Source organism: Rhinoderma darwinii, chromosome 1, assembly GCF_050947455.1.
Source record: "Rhinoderma darwinii isolate aRhiDar2 chromosome 1, aRhiDar2.hap1, whole genome shotgun sequence".
Classification (NCBI taxonomy): domain Eukaryota; kingdom Metazoa; phylum Chordata; class Amphibia; order Anura; family Rhinodermatidae; genus Rhinoderma; species Rhinoderma darwinii.
In genome coordinates this window covers 62,928,318-62,954,828 of record NC_134687.1, presented here as the reverse complement: position 1 = coordinate 62,954,828, position 26,511 = coordinate 62,928,318, and the positions used below count along the sequence as shown (strand labels likewise).

Genomic DNA, 26,511 nt, shown 5'->3' with positions numbered 1-26,511 from the left:
CGCTGCCTGTGCCCGATGCTCCCTGGCAGCATAAAGCAATGGACTTTGTTACAGACCTGCCTCCCTCTGCGGGATGCAGTACAGTCTGGGGGGTGGTGGACCAATTTTCAAAGATGGCTCACTTCCGCTGACCGGTCTACCTTCTGCTTCTCGACTGGCCGCCCTCTTTATCCAACACATCTTCCGCCGGCACGGCTTGCCTCGGCATATCATGTCTGATTGGGGGGTTCAGTTCACCTCAAAGTTCTGGAGAGCCCTCTGTAAACTCCTCAATGTAAAGTTGGACTTTTCCTCAGCCTACCATCCTCAGTCCAATGGTCAAGTCGACAGGATCAATCAAATCATGGAGAACTATCTACGACACTTCATCTCCAAGCAGCATGATGACTGGGTGCAGCTTCTTCCTTGGGCCGAGTTCTCGTACAATAATCATACAAGCGAGTTCACAAGAAATACACTGTTCTTCATCGTCTACGACCAACACCCACGAATTCCTCTCTCGGTGTCCGTCATGTCCAAAGTGCCCGCAGCTGATTTTGTCTCTGCATGTGTTCCCTTAGCGTTTCCTAGTTCCCAGTATTCCCGTTCCTGTTCCCCATGTTCTGTGCTATCCAGAAACAAGTGCCGTATTGAGTTGGAGTCGTGCTGCGCTAATTACTACGCCTGTCCTGTTACACCACGCCTGATGTCTGCCTGCTGCCAAAGTCTCATCCGAGCTTGTCTTGCTGCTGTCCGAAGTTGCCACAGGTACACCTATGTGAACTATAGACTTTGATCTGTGTCACATTGGGTGCCTGGACCCACTGGGCTGTACCGCCTTGACGGTATGGCAGCTGGCCAACAGGGCACAGGTCACAGTCTATAGTACTTATAGTGTACCTGTGGCAGCTCGGACAGTAGCAAAGACCGGCTCGGCTGGGACTTAGGCAGCAGGCAGACATCAGGCGTGGTGTAGCAGGACAGGCGTGGAATACAGCACAGCATGAGTACAGCTCGGCACGGCACTTGACCAGGTAGCACGGGATACAGGATACAGGTACAGGATTGGGAACACTGGGAACTGGGAAACACTAGGAGACCATTTGCTAGACAAACTTAGGGTACTACAACAACGCTGAGGCATGGGAGGAAGGGGCTGGGCCCTTTTTATAGTCCAGGGTACTCATGGCCTAATTTTGACATTTTACTCCAGTGCGTGCGCTAGCCCTTTTAGAGCGGGCACGAGCGTGCGCGTGCACCCTACGGGATCCGGCCAAGGTAAGCAGAAGTGAGCGCTTGCATCTCCTGAGGAGGAGACTTGGGCCAGCACTCGCAGACCCATGGCTGCGGCCGTCAGGAGGTGAGTGAGCCTGATGGCCCGCAGCCATGGACATGACAGTAGGATCCCTCTTACGCCCCTTCCTCTTGGGGCCAGAGCGGGAGAGAAACTTCTTCAGAAGGGTAGGAGCATTGAGGTTCTCCTCTGGCTCCCAGGACCTCTCTTCAGGACCAAACCCCTTCCAATACACCAAATGAAAAGTTCTTACTCTTGCCCTCTTGGTGTCCAAGATCTCCTTAACCTCGAAGGTGTCTGAAGGGCCGCTGGAGGCAACCGCAGGGCTTGGAGTCTTGGTATAGCGGTTCAGAACCACCGGCTTCAGGAGGGAGACATGGAAGGAGTTGGGGATCTTGAGGGTAGGATTCAGCTGAAGCTTGTAGGCGACAGGGTTGATCCGCTGCAGGATCTCGAAGGGTCCGAGGAACCTGAAAGCAAATTTGTATGATGGCACCCTCAGTCGGATGTTCCTAGAGGACAGCCAGACCTTCGTGCCAGGGAGAAATTGAGGAGGTTCTCTTCTCCTTGTGTTTGCCATCCGTTTCATGCGGTCGACTGCCAGTAGGATGGAGGATCGAGTCTGCTGCCAGATCTGCAGGAACTCCCTAAAACCAGTGTCAGCTCTTGGTACCTCGGACGTATCAGGCACCGGAAGAGGAATTTGTGGGTATTGGCCATAGACAATGAAGAACGGTGTATTCCTTGTGGACTCGCTGATGGGATTATTATATGAGAATTCAGCCCACGGAAGCAGCTGCACCCAGTCATCATGCTGCTTGGAGATGAAGTGGCGTAAGTTGTTCTCCATGATCTGATTGATCCTCTCGACTTGACCATTGAACTGAGGATGGTAGACTGAGGAAAAGTCCAACTTCACACGAGGAGGCCGCAGACGGCTCTCCAGAACTTCGAGGTGTACTGAACAGACAAAATATGCCGTGGCAAGCCGTGCGGAAGATGTGTTGGATGAAAAGGTTGGCCAGTTGAGGAGTAGAAGGAAGACTGTCACGTTGGGTGCGTGGGCCCACTGGGCCGTACCGCCTTGACGGTATGGTAGGTGGCCAACAGGGAACAGGTCACAGTTTATAGTTCCTATAGTATACATGTGGCAGCTCGGACAGTAGCAATGACAGGCTCGGCCGGGACTTAGGCAGCAGGCAGACGTCAGGCGTGGTGTAGCAGGACAGGTGTAAAATACAGCACAGCATGACTACACGGCATGGCACTTGACCAGGTAGGACGGAATACAGGATACAGGAACGGGGAACACTGGGAACTGGGAAACACTAGGAGACCATTTGCTAGACAAACTTAGGGTACAACAGCAACGCTCAGGCATGGGAGGAAGGGGCTGGTCCCTTCTTATAGTCCATGGTACTCATGGCTTATCTTTGACATTTAACTCCGTTGCTCTTTACGAGCGGGCACGAGCGTGCGCGAGCGCGCATCCTACGGGACCCGGCCAAGGTAAGCGGAAGTGAGCGTTGCCGTCTGCTGAGGAAGAGACTGGGGCCGGCGCTCGCAGACCCATTGCTGCGGCTGTCAGGAGGTGAGTGAGCCTAATGGCCCGCAGCCATGGACATGACAACCTGTGTCCTGTTGGCCAGCTGCCATACCTTTAACCCGTTAGTGACCGGCCCATCGTGTTTCTACGTCGGTCACTAACGGGCCTTATTCCGATGCCATAGACTTTTTACGTCGCGGCATCGGAATACGTTTACAGAGCAGGGAGCTGTCAAATCTCCCTTCTCTCAGCTGCTAGAGGCAGCTGGGGGCTGGGAGCGTCCCTGCTCTGCCGGGTGAGATCGATATTAGTATCGATCTCACCCGTTTAACCCCTCAGATGCGGTGCACAATAGCGAGCACCGCATCTGAGTGGTTTTGGAGAGAGGGAGGGAGCTCCCTCTCTCCTCCACCGACACCCGGCGATACGATCGCCGAGTGTCTGTGTCTCCAATGGCAGCCGGGGGTCTAATAAAGGCCCCCAGGTCTGCCTGGAGTGAATGCCTGCTAGATCATGCCGCAGGCATGACCTAGCAGATGCCTGTCCGTGTTAAACGGACAGGCAGTAATACACTGCAATACAAAAGTATTGCAGTGTATTATAAATGCGATCGCAGAATCGCATATTAAAGTCCCCTAATAGGACTAGTAAAAAAGTGAAAAAAAAGTTTAATAAAGTTAATTAAAAAAACAAAAATTTGAAAAAAAATGAAAAACCCAGCTTTTCCCCTCACAAAAAGCTTTACTATTAAAAAAACAAAATAAAGTTAAAAAGTTACACATATTTGGTATCGCCGCGTCCGTAACGACCCCGACTATAAATCTATTACATTATTTAACCCGCACGGTGAACGCCGTAAAAAAATTGAATAAAAAAGTATGGAAAAATTGCTGTTTTCTGTGAATACTGACTTTAAAAAAATGTGATAAAAAGTGATCAAAAAGTCGCATCTACTCTAAAATGGTATCAATAAAAACTACAAGTCTTCCTGCAAAAAAAACCCCTCATACAACCGCATCGTCGAAAAAATAAAAACGTTACGGCTCTTCAAATATGGAGACACAAAAACAAATAATTCTGAAAAAAAAGCGTTTTTACTGTGTAAAAGTAGTAAAACATACAAAAACTATACAAATTTGGTATCGTTGCAATCGTAACAACCCGCTGAATAAAGTTATTGTGTTATTTATATCACACGGTAAACGGCGTAGATTTAAGATGCGAAAAAGAGTGGCAAAATTTTTCTATTTACCCCCAAATAAAAGTTAATAAAAGTTAATCAATAAATAATATGTCCCCCAAAATGGTGCTATTGAAAAGTACAACTTGTCCCGCAAAAAACAAGACCTTATACAGCTATGTCGACGCAAAAATAAAAACGTTATAGCTCTTGGAATGCGACGATGGAAAAACTTTAAAAATGGCCTGGTCATTAAGGTCCAAAATAGGCTGGTCATTAAGGGGTTAAGGCAGTACGGCCTAGTCGGTCCACGCACCCAACGTTACAGTATGTTGAAAAAAATATATGTTTTTCTATTTTAGGGCAATAGAAAGCGACTTTTATATATATCAGAGAAAACCTTTTAAGTAATTACATATACATTGAGCTTTAGATATGGCCCGTTATGGAAAATTACTTCAGAATTGCTCTTCAATATATAAATAGTTTAATAGTAAGAATAAGTGTACTTCATTTTCTTTGGAAATATAATTGCCTGTTAGGCTTTATTCAGACGAACGGGAAAAACGTCCGTGCAACGCGCGTGATTTGCACGTGCGTTGCACGGACCTATATTAGTCTATGGGGCCGTGCGGACATGTGCGTGATTTTTACTCAGCGTGAGTCTGCTGAAAAAAAGTCACGACATGTCCGTTCTTTCAGCGTTTTTTTAAGTCAATGGGTGCGTGAAAACCACGCATGCCGCACGGAAGCACTTCCGTGCGAACTGCGTGATTCGCGCAAGAGCTGTCAAAATGATGAATGAAAACAGAAAAGCACCACGTCCAAACGGAGTGTCTTTGAGATGAGCGAACCCGGACAACCGAACCGAACTTCACCGGGTTCGGCCGAACTCGTTTTGACCGAACACGGCAAAAAAAAATCCGGTACGCGACATCAGGAGATAGTCACTGTCCAGGGTGCTGAAAGAGTTAAACTGTTTCAGCACCCTGGACAGTGACTTCCGATCCCAATATACATGAACGTGTAAAAAAAAAGAAGTTCTCACTTACCGATAACTCCCGGCTTCTTCATCCAGTCTGACCTCCCGGGATGACAATTCAGTCCAAGTGACAGCTCCAGCCAATCACAGGCCAAGCACAGGCTGCAGCGGTCACATGGACTGCCGCGTCATCCAGGGAGGTGGGGCCAGATGTCAAGAGAGGCGCGTCACCAAGGACGCGTCACCAAGGACGCGTCACCAAGGCAACGGCCGGGAGGGAAGTTCTCGGTAAGTGCGAACGTCTTTTTTTTTTTTCAACAGGTTGCTCGATATGGTGATCGGAATTCACTGTCGAGGGTGCTGAAAGAGTTACTGCCGATCAGTTAACTCTTTCAGCACCCTGGACAGTGACTGACATCGACTAGCCTCATCTGTATGATGGCGGCTGCGCGAAAATCACGCAGCCGCGCATCATACACGGATGACACACGGAGCTGTCAAGTGGTTTTTGCGCGTGCAAAATGCCGCGTTTTTGCGTCCGCAAAAACGCCACGTTCGTGTGAATCCAGCCTTATAGTAATAAAACATCTCATGAAGACTCTAGGCTGGTAAATTTGTTGACTTGCTTTAGAATGATTCTGTATGTAGGATTTTGGATTCAATGTGTTTTAACTCAACTAATCTTTTCTTTGGATTTGTAATGTTCCTTTTGGGGGATTCTGAATAGGAATGTAACCGCAATTTTTTGAGTCAGCATAATTACATATTTTTACATTGTGCAGCAATGTAGGTTTCTTTACACTTGCCAAAATTCCCTCCATTAATATAGAAGTTTGGCACCTTTCTGATATATCCGTCTCCTGTTTATTAGAAAGGAGTTCACTGAAATATGTAATTAACATAAAAGTTAACATTCAGCCAATATATTCACTATACAGTATTAGCTGTAGCAATGGGCAATTCCTAATATCACTCGAACTTGTACCAGTACAGTACAGTCCTACAGTGGACCAATATGCCTAAAGGTCCTTAGATATGGATTAGTGACATCAACATGCAGGTATGGTTACCTTGAATGCAAAACCAAAAATGCTTCCATTAAATTTTGTCAAGGTTACATGGGTCAAAAGATTTCTATCTAATCTCTATCTATCTATCTATCTATCTATCTATCTATCTATCTATCTATCTATCTATCTATCTATCATATCTGTCATGATCTGTGGTTATGTGGACCCACTAGGCCGCACCGCCGTAGCGTGGTAGGAGCTGGCGAAATCAATATAAAGTCTGAGCACAAGGATACCTGTAATAGTCCAGACAGTAGCAATGGCTTAGGCACATATGGGACCTTGGAGGCAGGTGATGCAAAACATGGCAGATTACACAAGACGTGGTGTAAGTCAGCAGGCGTAGTAGACGGCACAACACGACTCCAACACTAGAGATGGCACAGGAACAAATACAGCACGGGATACAGGTAGCAGGGCACAGGAACACAGGGAAAAGGATACGACTAAGGGACCATTTGCAAGACTAACAAAAGAATACAAACAATGCTCAGGCAAGGAGTGAAAGGGCAGGGCTCCTTTTATAGTCCAGGGTGATCTGGGAGTAATTAGTTAATTCTTAACATGTGCGCGCGCTGGCCCTTTAAGGCCAGGAATGAGCTCGCGCGCAACCCTAGTGCTCACTGCAGGACAGGACGGCCACATGTGCTGGCATCTCCCGGGAGGAAGACATCGGCAGGATGAGAGGGGTCTGCGGTCTGTGACTGTTACAATATCCATCCATCCATGCATCCATCTCTCTCTCTCTCATATCTAATCTATCTCATACTTGCATACCCTTCAAGATCGCCAGGGAGTCTCCCAAAATAGGGCAGATCTCCAGGACCCCCAGCAGAGCAGGCAAGTCTACCGCAAATTCTGCTGAGAGCTGTCCTTAGGGGGAAGCGTTCTGCAAAAGTATTTATATTGCTGCCAATGGGTAATACTTTGCTTGCACTGTTTATGAGGGCACTCTGATTTTGCTGTTTAAGAGGGACTTTGGCTATCTCTATATTTTCTAGTTAAATCGCTGCTAGCGTTATTGAAATAGTCTATTTTTTTTTTGGAGATCGATGTTTTCTTACTCTCTTTATGCTGGCACACGAGGGCCCATTAAAGGATATCGAAATCTTTGTGCATAAAAAATCAATATACATACATGTTATTAAGTCCCTGCAGAAAATAACGTTGCACTTATCTGTTTTATGTATTGAGCTTTACTTTTTATGTCCTCAGCAACTCTTATCATAACCAGTTTGTAACATTTTCTCCATTCAAACTTCTTGTCTAGGGGTGTTCCCCAGTACTGGTCACATGTTCTCTTCTCTAGGGGCGTTCCCCAGTACTGGTCACATGTTCTCTTCTCTAGGGGCGTTCCCCAGCACCGGTCACATGTTCTCTTCTCTAGGGGCGTTCCCCAGTACTGATAACATGTTCTCTCTTCTAGGGGCGTTCCCCAGTACTGGTCATATGTTCTCTCCTCTAGGGGCGTTCCACAGCACTGGTCACATGTTCTCTTGTCTAGGGGTGTTCCCCAGTACTGGTCACATGTTCTCTCCTCTAGGGGCGTTCCACAGCACTGGTCACATGTTCTCTTCTCTAGGGACGTTCCCCAGCACTGGTCACATGTTCTCTTCTCTAGGGGCGTTCCCCAGTACTGGTAACATGTTCTCTCTTCTAGGGGCGTTCCCCAGTACTGGTCACATGTTCTTTTGTCTAGGGGCATTCCCTAGCACTGGTCACATGTTCTCTTCTCTAGTGGCGTTCCCCAGCACTGGTCACATGTTCTCCTCTCTAGGGTCGTTCCCCAGTACTGGTCACATTTTCCCTCCTCTAGGGGCGTTCCCCAGTACTGGTCACATGTTCTCTCCTCGAGGGGCGTTCCCCAGGACTGGTCATATGTTCTCTCCTCCTGGGGCATTCCCCAGCACTGATCACAGGTTGTCTCCTCTAGGGGCATTCCCCAGTACTGGTCACATGTTCTCTTCTCTGGTGTTGATTTCTCATGCACAAACACAGCTTTCTCTCTGCTCACCCCTCAGCTGCTGCTGAGGCGGTTTTGGATAACCACGCCCACACAGTTACACAGTGTGTCTATGTATTTCTCATCCTCCCCCCCACCCTCTCTGAGCTTCTGCTCACGATCTTCTCACTTCACTATAGCTCTCTGCTAACACAGGGGACATGTTGCATGCCCAGCTATCTGTGGTTGGAAGAGATTGCTGGGCATGCACTGTTGCCCTCAGTGAAGAGGAGAAAGTGGCTGCTGAATAACAGATAACTGTTGTCATCTGCACAGCACACACCAGTGAGTAGGACCTTGCACATGTGCAGATGTCACAGTAAATGCTCCTACGTGAGTCTGCAGAGGAGGAGCTGTGGAGTTTACCATCAGGGAGCAGACTGACGGATCAGTGAGAGAACTGAATACAGCAGCTGGCCATGTACTGAAATACACTGCATGTACAGAAGACAAACGGTAGACAATTTTTAATTAAGACAAATTAGAAATGTGTTTTATTTTGCAAAAAACATACAATGCAATTAAGAAAAAAAAAACACCTGTGCAAATGTGTACATAGCCCTTAATTCAACAAAAAATAAATAGAAATGGGAATGTTTTTAAAAAAAACATGTTTGTACCCATGAATTACGAGTATTGTCATTTATTAAGGTTTATCTTTCTCAAGGAAGAGTTTGGCCTGCTTCCCAATCCAATGGTATGGGATTATTGAATATACATTGATCTACAAGACTCCTCAAGCTCTTGAAGACCACTGTTCTGTTACAAGATCCAATATCAGAACAGCTTCAGATTTCGTATCTTGGCGTCTGGTTTTTAAAAAAAATAAAAACAAACACTGCTGAATATGTGGTTAATTTAACTCGTCGGTCATAGACATAGCTGCATGTTTCTTATTCTATACCTAGGTGATCTTTCACAATCTTGTCTTATTCTTTTGTTGGTAGCAGTGATGTCCTCCATCCTGACCTACCATGTTTTCATTGATGCCAACTTTTCCTCATAAAGGAGTCACACAAATTGACATTGATTGCAGCAAGAGGCTAGAAGGAACCTTTGATGTTACACTTGGTATCTTGGAAACTCGTGTTAGCATGAACATGGGCTATATTTAGTGAGACTGGCCTTGGTAGATTGCCAGTGCTAAGCTTTTCTTTCTGTAAATAACCCATTGTAAAGTGCACTGATGAACTTCACGTTGCCTTCCAGAGAAATGGACATCAGCAAACTTTCATCTGAGACTTCAAGAGTTCTTAAGTCATGATGGGTTTATACGGTACAGATTAAATTAGATAATTGGTCCATGGTCTATTGATAGATCTAATTAATCATTTGAGACGTTTCTACTAAATACTTTATTGATTCAACCTATGTATATTTATTTCTGTTGAAGATAAATATTTATACCTGCAGTAACATTAGCATGCCTAGGACCCAATACAGATGTGTCTACCCTTATCTTTGCTTGAATTTGGTTAAGGACTGTAATTTCTCATGCAACCAATTCAATGGTTGCGACATGATGGCAAAACCCTTGACAAGCTGGGTGGCCATACGGACACATATAGCATAGATAGAGTATCTTAAAATCATTTTTTGTTTTCAAAGTTGGTCATCTCGCACACACACATCTCAGGATATGTTGAGACAAGTGGCAAAGGTAATGAAGGATGGACACAACAATGGACTATATGATTTGATTGTAGTATCAGGGATCAAGGGTGTTGAGGCAGACCCAGGGGCGTAGCTAAAGGCTCATGGGCCCGGGTGCAAGAATTCAGCTTAGGGCCCCCCAACCCAACACCACCATCAGACCCTTGTGCGCGCCTATGCCCAGATGCCTTGCCCAACAGCCCCATAGTATAATGCTCCCACACAGTATAATGCCCCCGATATGTCTCCCATACAATATAATGCCCCCCATATGAGCTCCCCATACAATATAATGCCCCCCATATGAGCTCCCCATACAGTATCGTGCCCTTTCATATCAGCTCCCATACAGCATCATGCCCCCCCATATGCGCTCCCTATACAGTATAATGTCCCCCCATATCAGCCCCCATGCAGTATAATGCCCCTCCATATCAGCCCCCCATACAGTATAATGTCCCCATATGTGAATAGAAAAATAGCATAATTACTTACCTATCCCCGTTCCTTCGCCACCTCCGGTGTGTGGTATGAGTGACTCGGTGCAGACAGGCGCGATGATGTCACTACATCCCGCCTGCCTGCGTCGAGCCGCTCAGGGCACAATGAATGCTGGATCAAGGAGACGTCAGCTCCTTGCTCCAGCACTGAATAGAACCGGGTCCCCATGAGTGACTCACGACCACCCAGGGGGAAGCGACCCACAGTTTATAATGTATTGTGTTTTGTGCAGTTTGCGGTGGAGAGAGGGGCTGTAATTTAACGCGCCCCTTCCACCGCAAACAGCACAAGGCAACACAATACATTACAGACTCTGCAGCTCACCTGGAGTCCTCTGCACTTGCTGGAAGACGTGTCAAGTGACAACACGGTCACATGGTACACTAAGTGTACCATGTGACCGTAACCAGGAAGTGCCAGCTTCACGGCACAGAAAATGTATGCTGTATGGCAAAGGGGGCCCGTGGGCCCCCCAGGCTTAGGGGCCTGGTCGCAGCTGCGACCCCTATAGCTATGCCACTGGCCAGACCAAATGGTTGCTATGGGGCCCTTGTATAGAGAGTCCTGTCCTGGTTGGCCCCATCCCCCTTTGTTTCTCTTAGCAAACAAGGGAGTAGGTATTTGGCCCATAGAAAGGTAAATGAAAGTGGAAATGAACATCAGACACCTCTTTCATGATGGCAAAACCAGTCACTATAATGGGGGGGCCAATTTAGATTTTTGGTGGGGGGGGGGAGGGTCAGAGATCATTGCAATATGCAAATGAGGAATTTTATTAATCACTAGATGTATAAGCTAATATTGTATGCTATATTCTCTGAACTAGAAGTTGAATCTCCAATTATCTACCGTAGAGAAAAATGGGTATGATACATATTAAAGAACGACTTCCCCTAAATTGTCGAGTGGCTAAAAGTCATATTCAGCTTTTTGCTAGTTATGTCCAGCTTATATGATCACCATTACAGTCTCCAAAGGGGTTGTCACCCAGGATTTCCATACCTTTATTGCACATTTGTCACAGTAAAAGGCTTTTGGTTTTTTTTATGTTTTATTAGGAAAAACTAGAAAATGTATAACCGTTTTAAATTATGCCATTTTAGGAAAACAATCCTTCACATTCAGATCATCCCCAAGAAAGTAATGAGCCTTTATACTTAAAGGGGCGATTGTCGAGATATTTTTTGATGTAAAAGCTACACAAGAAAATATCGTAAGCAAAGGACAATTAAATTAAATGGCAGTGTGCTAAGAATGTCGTGGCAGAATCACAGTAACAAATCTGAGCAGTACCAAGAGTTGCAACCTTCCTATAGAGTCCTTTTATTCTGTTGCTAGCTCTCCAAAAATACTTAACCCCTTAAGGACACAGTTTTAGGTTTTCTCCTCCCCGGCTTCCAAAAGCCATAACTTAAAATTTTTTTGTCGACTTGGCCGTACGAGGGCTTGTATTTTGCGGGACAAGTTGTAGCTTTTCATGGCACCATTTAAAGGAAGGGTGTTGTGAAAAAAAACATTTTTAGTTCAATTTGCTTTCAGTGTTTTATTAAAAAAAGTGAAAAAAAGTGTTTTACTTTTTTTTTCTTCAAACTTTTTCTTCACTATGGGGGCTGCCATTTTTTTTTTCATCTCTGTATGTGTCGACAGAGATGGAATACGGCACACACATCCCCATAGAGAATGCGAATTCGCCGCTCCCACACAGTCCAAATGGAAGGTCTTCGGCTGAGCGACATTTTCTTGTGGACCGGAAGTCGCGACCAGACAGTAAGATGACTAATTCCGGTCACGGCTTCCGGACAGGTGTTCTGAAGCAAGCACTAGGAGCGGAGGCGGCAGGTAAGTTATGTCTGTGTTCATGTTTTAGTGTGTGTTTACTACTGTATGTAAACCTACTACACTGTGTATTTGCTCAAAAAAATGGCGGCACACCGTGTAGGAGGTTTGAACATTCAATTCCCTCCTTTCTCCTGGCACTAGCCAGGATAAGGGAGGGGGGATTCTGTGAGCTCACTAGAGTGTGTGTGTGTGTGTGTGTGTGTATATGTGTGTGTATATGTGTGTGTATATGTGTATGTGTGTGTGTATATGTATATGTGTGTGTATATGTATATGTATATGTATATGTATATGTGTATGTGTATGTGTGTGTGTTTACACCAAATTTGCAGCATAAAGCAATGTGGTTGCTTTACCACATGCCAATGCTGCAATTTTGGGAATTGCTCCCTCTAGTGACCAGCACAGGGAAAGGTTATAAATTAGAATCTAATTTATAATATTTCCTGACTTGTGAAAAAATTATAACTATGTCTAATCATGTATACACTAACTGTTTAACTAAAAAAAAAAGAAAAAATATTTCTAGCGCCACATTCCCTTTAAAGAGGCTCTGTCACTAGTTTATAAGTGCCCTATCTCCTACCTAAAATCAGATAGTCGGTGTAATGTAGATACGTTTTTTTTGGGTTTGTTTTTTAACCATTTGTTTTTGACGGAGTTATGACTATTTTTAGTTTTATGCTAATTTCTTCTAAATGCCCAACTGGGCGTTTTTTTTAACTTTTGACCAATTGGGCATTGTAAAGAGAAGTATATGACTCTGAAGAGAAGTGTATAACGCTGATTGGTCATTCATGTTCAGCTGTACTCACAGCACAGCGTAATCTCACAAGGTCACGCTGTGCGGTCACTAACCTTACTGGAGCTAAGGGAGAATGACCAGACATCGCCTCCAGCCTGGCTGGAGTCATAACTCAGTCAAAAATAAAAGTTTAAAAAAAACAAAAACGGTTATCTATATTACAGCAACTATGAGATTGGGTAGGAGATAGGGCACTTAAACTGGTGACCGAGCCTCTTTAATGTACCACATAATGTACTGGGAAACTGAAAAAAATAAATAAAAAAAAATAAAAAGTGAAATGGGAAAAAAAAAAAAAAAAAAAAACCTGGGGGGGGGGTTTCGTTTTTGCTAAATGTTCACAGAGATATCAAATTTATGTTTTACCACTTTTATAAAAAAAAATAATAATAATTGGCAAAACTTTTTTCTGTCGATTGAGTGATGTGAGTGCTTCTATTTTTTCAAAACTAGCTGTAATTTTTATTGGTACACCAAGTTTTTGGGGAGCTAAGGGGACCCAAAAACAGCAATTTGGGAGGATTACTTTTTTTTCACCATACCTCTATTTTTTTGGTGGTTTCGTTTTTACGGCGTTCACGGTGAGGTAAAAATGGCATGTTACCTTTATTCTGCTGGTCAATAAGAGTACGGCAATACCAAATTTATATTTTTTTTTATGTTTTACTACTTTTACAAGGTAAAATATATCGGGATATTCTGGAGAGCCATAACTTTTTTTTTTTTCCACTGACGATTGAGCGATATGAGGGCTTATTTTTTTCGTGGCGAGCTGTAGTTTCTATTGGTACCATTTTGGGGTACTTGAGACTTCATTTTATATTTTTTGTTGGAGATAAATAACCAAAAAACAGCTATCCTGGCGGTTTATTTTTTTTCCGGACTTGAACCAGTGATCGCTGGATTGCATACATTAATATACTGCAAGCCATTAGTATTGCAGTATATAGCGTCTTACAGTCTCCAATGAAGCCAAGCCTCTGGCAGGGCTTCATATGAGTACAATGGCAGACCTGGGGGCCTTCATTAGGCCCCCATGATGTTCATCGGCACCCCGTGATTGCATCGCATATGGCAGGTCATTAAATCAGCCATTATCCCGATAATATTTTTAAGTTTTCCTTTACAATTGTGAGAACCTATGAACACTGATCTTACCTATAGCTCGAGGGAGCTGTAGGTCTCCATTTGCTCATTTGGAAGTTTTTGGTACAAGTCATCTCTGTACTCTTGGGGCCATTTTGCGGACATGTGTATAGAAGTCGTACCTATACCCTCGTTCCTAAGAGGGACTGAAAACACCCCTCTGCCACATCAGAAGACGCTAGTATTATAAATGGCACATGCTAGATGGGGGGCCCTTGTTATAGATTTTTGCATCGGGACCTAGGAGCTTCAACATACGCCTCGGTTAGAAACCATTAAGGTTTTTGTTTTTTTTTCACACCGTCCTGGAGATTTTTTTTACTATCTGCAGGAGAATATATATACACACACACGCACACTTTTTTTTTCATTTTTTCATTTTTTTTAGTGGATAACAGCATGCTAAAGTTATATCTGAAGAGTGTTTTTATAGTAGCAGGTCTTTAATTTCCAGACTCTAATCGGACATTGAATGTCCACCTAATTGGACAGTATATTTTCTTTAAAAATATATATTTTTTTAATATTATTCAAGTACATTTCACATCATAATACATGACACAGACAACTTGTACATTTTATGTATAGGTAGATACATATGTTGGATACATGGGCTATTTAGAAAACAGGTAGAACCCCAAATTTATTTTGATTAAAGCACAGACCAGGAGGATAGACCAAAATAACTGTGCGTTAAAAACTAAAACAAAATTATTCAGCAAAATTAGATATATTTGTCTTTCAATAAAAAACAAAAAAAAATAAAAATGGTCTTGTAAAAGTGCACATTTTGCATTCAGGTATCACGGCATACAATACAAAGACTTGACAAAAAAGTTACTGTTCCATGGCTGTTTTTTTTAGGAAATGTATTTAATTGTGGACAAAAATAAAAATAAAAAATGAACAACATTGCACTAAAAAGTGTGAGGAATGTGGCAAGATTAAGCAAACTAGACATAGTGTTGATAATTAAATACAGGTATAAGTTATTTAATATAGATATATGGCTTGAAAGTACACATGAAGCAGGTAATTGTCCATTTTCTGTATTTCCTGAGGTGTAATCAAAAGCAGGAAATTACTGCTGAGCCTCTGTATTAAAAAAAATAAAAACAAGTTCACATTCTTAGGTCTGACCCGTGGCGAGTACACTGAGGTTAAGAGAATATAATCTACTGATGAATTGTATAGATTCAGACCAGCTGAATCCAGAATTTACTGTGTACGCAAGAAAAACAAAAATCCCCCCAAAAATCTGTTCAAACAAGCATGTGTCTCTTTCTGTGGAGGGCAAGGTGGTCCGAACGGGAGAAGCTACGGTCACAGTCTGGGCACTGAAATGGTTTGATTCCAGTGTGTTTACGGAAATGCCGAGTCAGTTCGTCTGAGCGGGCAAACTTCCACGTGCATCCTTCCCAAGTACACTGATAAGGTTTTTCCCCTGTAGAAAAAAAACAAAACAGGAAGATCAATTCAGTGCACGGAGGAGCAGGTTGAGTACAAGCAAAATTCAGCTTTCCAAATCAACAGTCATGTACAAAAACAAAAAGACAGCTGTGCAAAGAACTGCTGAGGAGTTCAAAATCTTTTGGAACAAATGCATAAAAGTGAAATTATACTATCCACGTGGGAATTTCATATTCATATAAAAGGTTGAAACGAACATCTTAGAAGGTATTCATCTTAAAAAGGACCTGTTAGCAGGACAGCCCCTTCACGTTAGTAGGACAGCCCCCTCACATTTAAAAGTGCCCTAAAGACATTAAACTAGTGGACGTGACCACCTATTAAATACCCTCTCAAAATGCCAGTGAAAAGACTGGGGGAAAAAAAAAAAAATGTGACAGTTTTCTTCCTTTCTCGAGGTCTTGCAGTCATTCAGCAAGCTGGAAGGGGAAACATGACACTTCCCTGAAGCTCCTGAACACCAGCAAAGAAAGATCCCCATTTCTGGGGGGGGGGGGGGGGTCTTTAGTGGGTTTGGTATGGCCATTGTAGGCTATAAATATTGTATGTCAGCTATAAGCTCCAGATATTGTACAGTCATTCTATGGTGTGGTTATGGCATGTACTGTATATCTACATGCTTTTATATACTGCACTGGTGAAAATATAAGCACACTCTACAGCAAAATATTCATAAATGGAGATACATGGGAACCATAAACCAGACAGATACTGAATAGTGTTGACCTGTATGCGTTCTCCTGTGTGCCTTTAAATGGGAACTTTTGGTGTAGATTTTATTGCAGCCATCATAGTCGCATCTGTGTATTCTTCGTTTCCTCTGGGTTTCTGGAGATTCCACAGGTAGTGGTCTCTTTCCTGGATGTACGATAACGGACGGGTGATGTCTGCATAAGAATAGAGATATGTAATTATTACAGTATACATGATGCATGAAGTAGTAACAAGCAAAAGTCATGACTAGATTTCAACATATACAGCATCAATTAGAAGTATATAGCACTAAAGACCAATAAGCAAATAAAAATAAATCCTGAATAATAATGTTGTTCAGGACATTCAATTGACTGCCTATTCCATGTATGACGGTGGGGGTCTGAACTCCGGGGCGCTCAATCAGTAGAACTAAAATGGCCAATTATCCAGGCACAGTGCAGTACATACATATGTGGCAGTGCCTGGTACTGCAGCTCAGGTTTTTTTTTTTTATATAGGGAAGCATTGATGTAATTGTCCCTCGAATTGCTGTCCGATTACTGCGACGTTGAAAAAGTCATGTCCCAGTGGAGCTGTAGTCAACTAAAATAGCAAGTCCCAAGTTTACAATAATGTTATCTTTGGAATTGCTCTAGTTAGCAGTTTGATAATGTGCAGGTCTGTAGCACTGAGTATTTCATATCCAGTGATGTACACAAAACAAAGGGGCCCCATAGCAAAGATCAAACTGGGCCCCAATTGTGGTGCTGGGTTTTGCCACCCAGGAAAGAAAGACTGGGTGCTTCCCCCCCCACCTCCTTTCCATGACACTTGGGTCAATTCTCATCCTCTTTGCTCTCCAGAGGAAATGTATGGTTAGTAGAAGAGTTCTGTATAGCAGAGGGAATGGGGCCCAATCAGAACTGGGTCCACCTCTCCAAGGGCCACATGGGCTGCCTCTATGGTACATATATCTTAGTCAGCAGGTTAGTATCACAATGCTCATTGTACTAATGGCAGAAATCTTAATAAAAAAACCCTATACAAGAGAATTGACATTTAAGTTATTCCCTCATCTATTTGTGGCTTGTCCAATAGACTATACACAACAGCCTAACATTAGAATTGCTTTATATCCTAGCAGAAGCGCTCTCATTAAGAGCCCTCTTTTATCGAACCACTTGCCTACCGCCGAACGACTATGTACATTGCAGCAGTAGACAGTTAACTGAGCCTCCGTATTTAAATGGTGGCTGCATTACCCATCTCCCGGCATCGAGCAGCGCAGCAGATCCCTGTGATCACGCTGTTACCATAGAGCAGCGGTCACAGGGAAAATGCTAGAGTGCTACTACTCCATTGACCCCTTAGATGCTGTGGTTAATAGTGGCTGCAGCATCTAGGGGATTAGACAGAGGGAAGAGGCTCCCTATGTAACCCTATCAACACCCCGTGGTGTGCAGATAGGTTGTAAAAGGCAGCTGGGGGCCTAACAAATAATTACACATATGGTATCGCTGCAAACAGACACCTGTATATTAAAGTTAACGTTATTTGAAGTACATGGTGAACGCTGTAAAAGCAAAAAATAAAAAAAAACAATGGAGAAATTTAATAAAGTCAATAAATACTTTACATGTTCCCCAAAATGGTTCTATCAAAAGATATGACTCCCATATGAAAACACATACGGTCACAGCGATGATGAAAAAATTTTTGTTTTTAATTTTTTTTTCTATGAAACTTGAGGAAAAAGTAGTAAAAAAAAAAAACCACGAAAAAACCCCCAAAAACGTTACATATTTGGCATCGCCATAATCACATCCATAGATTACAGACAAGTTATTTATGCTTCAGTTATGGCTCTCTGCAATGCAAAAAACTAAAAAAAATTCTCCCAAAATAAAAAAAAACTAATGAAGAGGGGTAAACCCTCCAGGAATGAAGTGGTTAATGCGAAAAAATAAATAAAAATTGATGCCTCTGAGGGGGTTTATTATTTTTAATAAATTGACAAGGTCATGCTATCTTTTCCCACGCAAACATTCGGGATTGCAAAACCTTGTTACGTTTCAGTTTGCTTTCTGTGCGTTTGTTTACATGATCTATTTCCTCTAGAAATAATTTGAAACAGCTTTTTTCTCTCACTGAACAGAATTTTTTTTTTTTCTGTGTATTTGATGTAGTCCTAGTCATCAGAAGAAATATTTGCTATTGTCTCAGTCACTCCTTTTCAGAGCAATTAAGAATTTCCTGTTGTGTTATGCTAAAAGAAGGGTGCGGTGCCTGACGTCAATTCCAAAAGAGGAGATCAGCCCGTGTTCCCCACCCACGGGAAGTTTCAAAATTGGCTCCTCACATTCAAAACATATTACCACACCGCAGGTAAAACAATCTAATAACTACATTCCAGAGCTCCTTGCCTTGTTTTTCCCCTTCCTAACCTAGATTCTTCTGCACGACAAATGTTTTTAATTTTCACTCACGTCATGTAAAATGTTTTTCAACAATCCTTGGTGTTAAATAAGAGCTTTCTTTAAAAAGGAAAAGTATCATTCAGTTACATATTTCTCTTGTAGTGCCATGGAGAGGCAAGGGAAGGCGTTGTAGATCTTTAAACATGGGGCATTATTCTCAATTATTTGGTCCTAAAATAATTTCTACTGAACTAGGAGTAACCAGTAATAGTAATCCCGGCTTGGCTATAGATGGCACACGGATGTTTGTCGATGGTGGTCTCTGAGCTTAGTGAGGCTTATTATACGAACAGAATAAAAAGAAAGTGAAGCGGAAAATGTATAGAGCTCCAAATTTCCCACATAGGGTTCACATGCTGAAGACTGTTTTATTCCAGGACGCCTTTCATGGGCCATTTAGTTTGTGCAACTGCATTCACCATCTTAAGTTTTCCTGAAGATGCCGTACCCGAAAAGGGTATGTCCTGGTGACAGTGGTTATTAAATGTAGACTTGGTCTAAAGACAACACATCCTGCGATATTGCACTTACAGTATATTGAAGTATAACAACAAAAGAGAATATTTTCCTGTTTTCCGGACTACGAGAAGGTGGTGGGGCTTTACTAAATATAAGGACCTTTGCTTTGCTCGGTCTTCAGAGCAGTAAGAATATATTTCTACTGTGAGTCAAGGTATCTGAAGTTCCACCAGCTTTCGCAAAAGATGTTCACATGGCAATAAAAAAAAAAAATAAAAAAAAAAAAACACAGATTGAGAGGGAAGGGTAGTCTATATGGATGCCTCCAGGGAAATATACACAAGTCTATTATTTTTGGGGGGATTGAGATAAAAAGATAAAAAAAAAGAAAAAAAAAAAAAGGGGAGAACAGTTTTTTTTGTTTAGACTTCTAACTTTGTCTTTTTAATAGGTTATATGACTTACTCATGGAACATTCCCTTTGGAGGTGTGCTGATACCAGGTGAAATTTGTTCAGGGTACATTTCGGTCATAGACTGTTCTGTCCCAGGCTCAACTTTTATGTTTGTTAATAGTGGAGACTTTTCGTAACACTCTGAAAGAGTTACAGGCACTGTAATAGAATAAACAGAGAAGGTTCAGCTTTGTTACAACATTCAATAAGTGTACATGGCAGGAACCATGTCAAAATAATAAAATAGAAATATTTTTCAAAGACGTGAGGAAATGGACACCATCTCCAGGTCATACTTTGCTTGGGCTTTGGAGAATATACAGAGAATTTTCTAGCAGTTTCTCCCCAAAAATATACACACACACACAATGACAGTCCAACAGAGCTTTGCAATAAGAGATTAATTGCAATACTGGAACACAATGACAATTTATCTGAAGTTTGGGACCCCAGTGGTATTGGAATGCAATGGCCACTAGTAGTGAATTCCAGTGAACTAGATGGGTACAACCTGTTCCCTCTGCATTGAAATCAATGGAAGTAATAGGAAAACAAGACTGAGAAACTCTGTGCTGGGACCGGATCATGGTGGTGGTGGCAGATGGTAGACTGAGCCTTAAAAAAAATATAAAATGTAATTTTGTCACCATAGATCCATTAATTATTACTCCAATTGGATAATAGCACGTTTTTCATGAACAGTCTACTAGAATATTTCTCTGAAATGTAACAAGTTCCTCTTATTATATAGATACGCAACGGTTGCACATTGGCTGCTGGTTCCGATTTTTATTTCTAGACATTCAATAAGTGAAACAATAAGGTCAATTCTTAAAACATTAAAAGTACTTACTGTGTTTATTACTGTGATTCTCCAGTTCTTCAGCTAATACAGTTGATACCATGATTTGATGCTGAAGATGTGGGGTGTACACAAAAGGAACAGGCTGTACAACCATTGGCTGCAATATGGGTAAGAGTCCTGGGTTCCTATACCCATGTCTTGGAAACGCAGACAACATTGGGTTAAGGGACAATGGCATTGTGAAGGATGGCACAGTAGGTGGCGATTGAGTTAACTTTTTCAATGGTGGACTGCACGAGGTCATAAATAAAACTGGAGAACTTCTTCTCTTGGGAGACAGGTATTTGACAGGAGATGGGGATCTTCCAGCGGAGGGAGGCGAAATCCTCTTGTTTGTAGTGAGATCCACCGGCTCCATTTGGAATCCAGACAATGTTTCTGCACTGTGGTAAAGTTTACTGTGCAGCATGCTTGGCGTTGGGAAAATGACACCGTATTTATTATTTGCCTTCAATGGCTCCATGTAACTTGGTTGATATGACTACAGAAGACAAAGAAGAAAGAAAACCTTGAAGTGCTAAATTCAAAACAGAAGATCGTATATAAACTGTATTAGATAATTATTTAGGTTATAGAACACCAACAGTTTGGCCAAGAACACTCACATTTTCCGTTAGCATTCTGTATAATCTATAGACACTAGTTTAATACAATGGTTTCATAATTTGACCAGTTAAAGAACATGTCCCTTTAGGACAGAAGAGGCAACTTCGCTTTACTTTGAGAGCCAGGACCGGATTAAATCGAGAGGACAAAAACGGGCCAATGGCCTGGGGCACCCACCATCTAGAGGCCTCCACCACCCTCCTCAAGAAGATTCATAGCAGGGTCTGACTACCAGACTGATGACAAGCTCAAAAACCCAGGACTGAGCTCTGTTAAATCGGTATTATGTAGCACTGCTATCAGGTGGTATTATTAGGGCACTGCATATAATTATTTAGGCATTATATTTCACTGGTATTTAGGAATCACGGATGTACTAGTTGGACATTGTATGGTGTATTATTGTACACTGCATAGTACTTTGCAAAATTGGATTGTGCTACGGTTTGTAATATTTTAACATATTGAAGTTATATATTTTTCACCTTCCTTATGAGGTAATTCCCTTCCTTCAAAATGAAAAAGGAGGCCCCTACAGAATGTTTTGCCAAGGGGGAACAATACCTCAGTTACATTGAAAATTGATACAATACTTTCTCAAATGGGTATCCACATGCATTGGACTTGAGAACTCCATATATTCATTAGAGCAATAGCGGGATGCTGAATATTTCGGTATTTGGCAAACCATAGCTATGTACTAAGAAAATCTGAAGCCTAGATCGTATACTGTAAAAATTTAAAAGGGGGTTGTCCGATTTGAAAAAACCCATTTTGACAATTAGGAAATTCACAATTTTTTTTTTAGAAGGGAACCCCTCATTTAGAACACTCATTAACCATAAGAGAAAACAGCCTTCCCTCTCTCTGGAGGACCCAACAACTCTGGGCATTACATGGAAAGCCCATTTGGTTTCAGGAGGAACTGCGTAACACTTCATTTCTCCTGTGGCGGCGCTGCAGGGGAATTAGCCACTTGCTGCCAGATTCCCGACAGATTACAAAAGGACTACTAGAGGACCCAGCAATTGGACATCTTGTGATCCCATTGTCGGGAAACCTTGCTAACAACAAGGTATTTTCCAAAGCTTAGTATGCAATGTTAAAAAAACTGACTTCATTTTCCTAGTGGCTCAAAGATGATTTACTTTGCCAAACGATGACAAAAATAATTTTTTTTTTCCCTTCACTTTTTTTACTGACCCAGAGGGTGGAGAGATCTCTTCCAGTAATCAGGCTAAATCTCTCATCTTAGCAGTGATTCAGATTCAGCATATCCAAATCTTCATCATCATACCAAGCTACTTGTCTTTTGAGGACATTTATTTAAAAACAGTCATAAAACTGGTATGAGCACCCTAATGTATCTACAGTGTCTGTGCTGTTCAAATCCAAGGCGTTGGGGTGACTGGTGTGGTTTAGTTATACAAATTTTCAGACGTAATGTAGAAGTGATAGCAGAAACAGATGGTAGACAAAGCTACAGTAATGTTCTTTCTTTGGCTGGGCAGAGACAGTCTATTCATAATAAAAAAAAATGAAACACACAGAAGAATATGTTCTGTACAGCCAAAAGCCTGCCAAAATCCATGGTGTGGTTCTTGGCACAAACCTTTTATTACGGGATGAAATCTAGTCATATAAACAATTACTGCAGCAAACTAACTGTTTTGCCATGGAAATATCCATGCGATTGTTAAAAGTCTCACTTTATATTACAATTTTATCAAGTAAAGAAAAATCACCCGATGCCAATTCCTGGAATAAAGTCTCCTGTATTTGTGTCTAGTGCATGGTTCATGGCACCATTTGCAGGTCTTCTTCAAACTTTGGCAGAAAAGAAAGTTGGTGACTTCATGATTGAAAATTTGCAGAGTTTGCTCAAAAAGACCATAAAAGAGCTGATCCAAGGGAATTTTCACTTTCAATCCAAATAAACTTGGAAATAAGTCTGTCAGGAGGTATTGGAACATGCCTTTAAACAGTCTTGACCCCACACCTCCTAAAGCTTTGGCAATAATTTGCTGTGTACATGTCACCTTACCTTGAACCAGACCAGTGTGACATACTGAGCAAAGTATTGACAAAAGCAAAGTACATAGGTAAATGTGTGTGTAGGGTGCATTTCCAGAAGAAAAGAAAAAAATACCATTACATGTGGAAGTGCTAAGATCATAAATGTAGAGGATATCTTTTTTGCCACCATGGCATACAGCAAATGAACATAATATATTCTACAACCAATAAACCGCTAGATTTTTTTTGTTTAGAGGTTTGCATTGTCTGTTAGTTTTCCATTATTTAGTGTCCTAACACCATGGTGATGTCCAACCTGTTGCTTTCCAGCTGTCGAGAAACTAATTCCAGCATGCTGAAGACAAATGATCCATAGCTTCTAGCATATGAAGGGGGGTCACCAATTTTAAGAGTCAGAAATCTCAGGTTACCTTGGCGAAGGTGTGGGACCTGACTGAGGGTTCCCAGAATGTGGTACATTTTTGGTCTCAGATTTCAATGAACTTTAATGGAAGAATGGTCATGCAATCCTGACCCTCGCCATATTAAAATTAATGGCGTTTCCCCATGCATGGCCATTCAGAGCTCAGGGAATTATTGGGTGTCCCAGCTACAGTACCTTGTGTTGATATAGATTTTTATGCATTATTTTTTTTATTAAGACTCCTATCAAACCTCATTGAACTTAACACTAGTAAACTGGTATGGCTAGACTAAACCACACACACTTCTGCAGAATTCCCTGCTGTGGATACCCCTTCATGTTTCAGGTCTTTGGTTCTAAAAAAGTCATAATACCAGCGGGAGGGGGGGGGGGGGGGGAGGGAGGTGTGTGTGTGTGTGTGTGTGTGTGTGTGTGTGTGTGTGTTTTCTCTGTTCTCTTTAAGATGTGTGACCTGGAATTTATAGCCTTAAATGTAACTTGCTATATAAAATCCCGGGCTGTGAATGCATGCCTTCAGGCTAGAGGGACTTTTAACTCCTACGAGTCAATGAATGGAGGAAGGACTTGCAAGCAACGTATGATAGTTTATACCAAAGCAACAAATGCGGACCATAAAAAAATAAAAAGTTCAGCAAAACCCAATAATTAAAATGTAACGTGTTCATCATAAATCCAAACACTTCACACATGAATCAACAGTTATGAGAGTCTACATTTTATCCTGGATGTGTTAATCATATGTTCTTCTGTAGTCGGAAATTCCTCTCTTGCTCTGTGTCAGACAGAATCCCATTTTGAACTATGATTTCCTTTTCACAAGAATGTTTACAAAAGCAATAAACAAATGACAGAAGTTATGAATCCGACAGGCACAGAAATCTTAGACGCATATATCAAAGAAACTGAATGAACTAACAAAAACATCCACAAACCATACGCATGTATTAAAAAAAAAAAACTACAAAATCTGAATAAATACTTTGGTTAATACAACCCTCCAGGCATAACTGATATATGGTGATTTGCTTAGACCCGTGAAGAGGGGGGTGGGGTCATTAATGGCGCAGAAGTTCTCATTGGTGTTCTGTAAACCCCTGTGTCATTCACCGTTCCCTCAGGTCCTGCACAGGTTATGATTTCTCTGGAGTGCTCCTTTAACCCCCCTGTATGCATTCTGGGACTTTATGGAATAACTAAAAAATTGCTTGGTCATGGTCACATTCAAAGAGCTAGAACAGTTTTATTTTCACGTCAACATGGCTGTATGAGAACTTTGTTTTTTTTGTGGGATGGGTTGTATTTTTTCAATGGCACCGTTTTGGGGTATATAGAATTTGACGGCGCCTTAATAAACACTGTGTAAAAGGCATATTGGGTTCATTCAGGGGTTAATGGGGGTTCTTTTTATTAAAAATCGAGCATTTACATAAAATTATTAAAATCCATGGTCATGAGCTCATCACTGGAACCCGGGCTACAGTGGTTGGACGTATTTGTAACCTTAGAGAGAAGACACATGAAAACCAACCATGGCATACATGGAGGTGTGGGAGCTCCACAGCAAAAATTAAAAGGGGGCTCCTTTTGGTGCTAGCTAAAAAGGTTGTCCAGGATAAGAAAAACATGACTGCTTTCTTCCAGAAACCACACCACACCTGTACATGTGTTGTGTCTGGTATTACAGCTCCGCTGTATTGAAGTGAATAGCGCTGAGCTGCAAAACCACACAGCCTATGGACAGGTGTGGTGCTGTTTTTTTATTGAAGAACAAAAAAAGGAGTAATATTTTTCTAATCTTGTGTCTAACCACCTGGGAGAGGAGGACTTCTAGCTTGGTTGCACCCCCATCACCTTTCCAACCCCCATCCCAGAGGCTACTGTCCCAGTAATCTTCATTTGGGGACTGAAATGTAAAGCGTACCTCCAATTTGAAGGCAAAGTGGAAAATATATTAAGGGGTCATAATTTGTGCTAGCAAGAATATACAGTGAAGGAAATAAGTATTTGATCCCTTGCGGATTTTGTAAGTTTGCCCACTGTCAAAGTCATGAACAGTCTAGAATTTTTAGGCTAGGTTAATTTTACCAGTGAGAGATAGATTATATATAATTTTGACTATGTGATTTTTTTAAAATATATTTATTTGGATTGTGCACAGAGAAATAAGTATTTGATCCCTTTGGCAAACAAGACTTAATACTTGGTGGCAAAACCCTTGTTGGCAAGCAAAGCAGTCAGATGTTTTTTGTAGTTGATGTTGAGGTTTGCACACATGTTAGATGGAATTTTGGCCCACTCCTCTTTGCAGATCATCTGTAAATCATTAAGATTTCGAGGCTGTCGCTTGACAACTCGGATCTTCAGCTCCCTCCATAAGTTTTCGATGGTATTAAGGTCTGGAGTCTGGCTAAGCCACTCCATGACCTTAATGTGCTTCTTTTTGAGCCACTCCTTTGTTGCCTTGGCTGTATGTTTCGTGCTGGAAGACCCAGCCATGAGCCATTTTTAATGTCCTGGTGGAGGGAAGGAGGTTGTCACTCAGGATTTGACGGTACATGGCTCCATCCATTCTCCCATTGATGCGGTGAAGTAGTCCTGTGCCCTTAGCAGAGAAACACCCCCAAAACATAATGTTTCCACCTCCATGCTTGACAGTGTGGACGGTGTTCTTTGGGTCATAGGCAGCATTTCTCTTCCTCCAAACACGGCGAGTTTAGTTAATGCCAAAGAGCTCAATTTTAGTCTCATCTGACCACAGCACCTTCTCCCAATCACTCTCAATCATCCAGATGTTCATTTGCAAACTTCAGACGGGCGTGTACATGTGCCTTCTTGAGCAGGGGGACCTTGCGGGCACTGCAGGATTTTAATCCATTATGGCGTAATGTGTTACCAATGGTTTTCTTGGTGACTGTGGTCCCAGCTGCCTTGAGATCATTAACAAGTTCCCCCCGTGCAGTTTTTGGCTGAGCTCACCTTCCTCAGGATCAAGGATACCCCACGAGGTGAGATTTTGCATGGAGCCC

General features: G+C 42.2%; 1 protein-coding gene across 1 annotated transcript in view; it reads right to left on the bottom strand.

The window, feature by feature from the left end:
• Positions 1-14,446: 14,446 nt before the first annotated feature.
• Positions 14,447-26,511, bottom strand: part of KLF3 (KLF transcription factor 3) — a 64,672-nt gene continuing 52,607 nt past the window's right edge. The window contains exons 3-6 of the mRNA XM_075849576.1: positions 20,407-20,899; positions 19,565-19,712; positions 16,194-16,354; positions 14,447-15,441 (exon numbers count right to left, since the gene is read on the bottom strand). Of these exons, the coding sequence (XP_075705691.1) occupies positions 15,260-15,441; positions 16,194-16,354; positions 19,565-19,712; positions 20,407-20,899 (984 nt within the window). The 3' untranslated portion in view covers positions 14,447-15,259. The remainder of the gene's footprint in view (positions 15,442-16,193; positions 16,355-19,564; positions 19,713-20,406; positions 20,900-26,511) is intronic.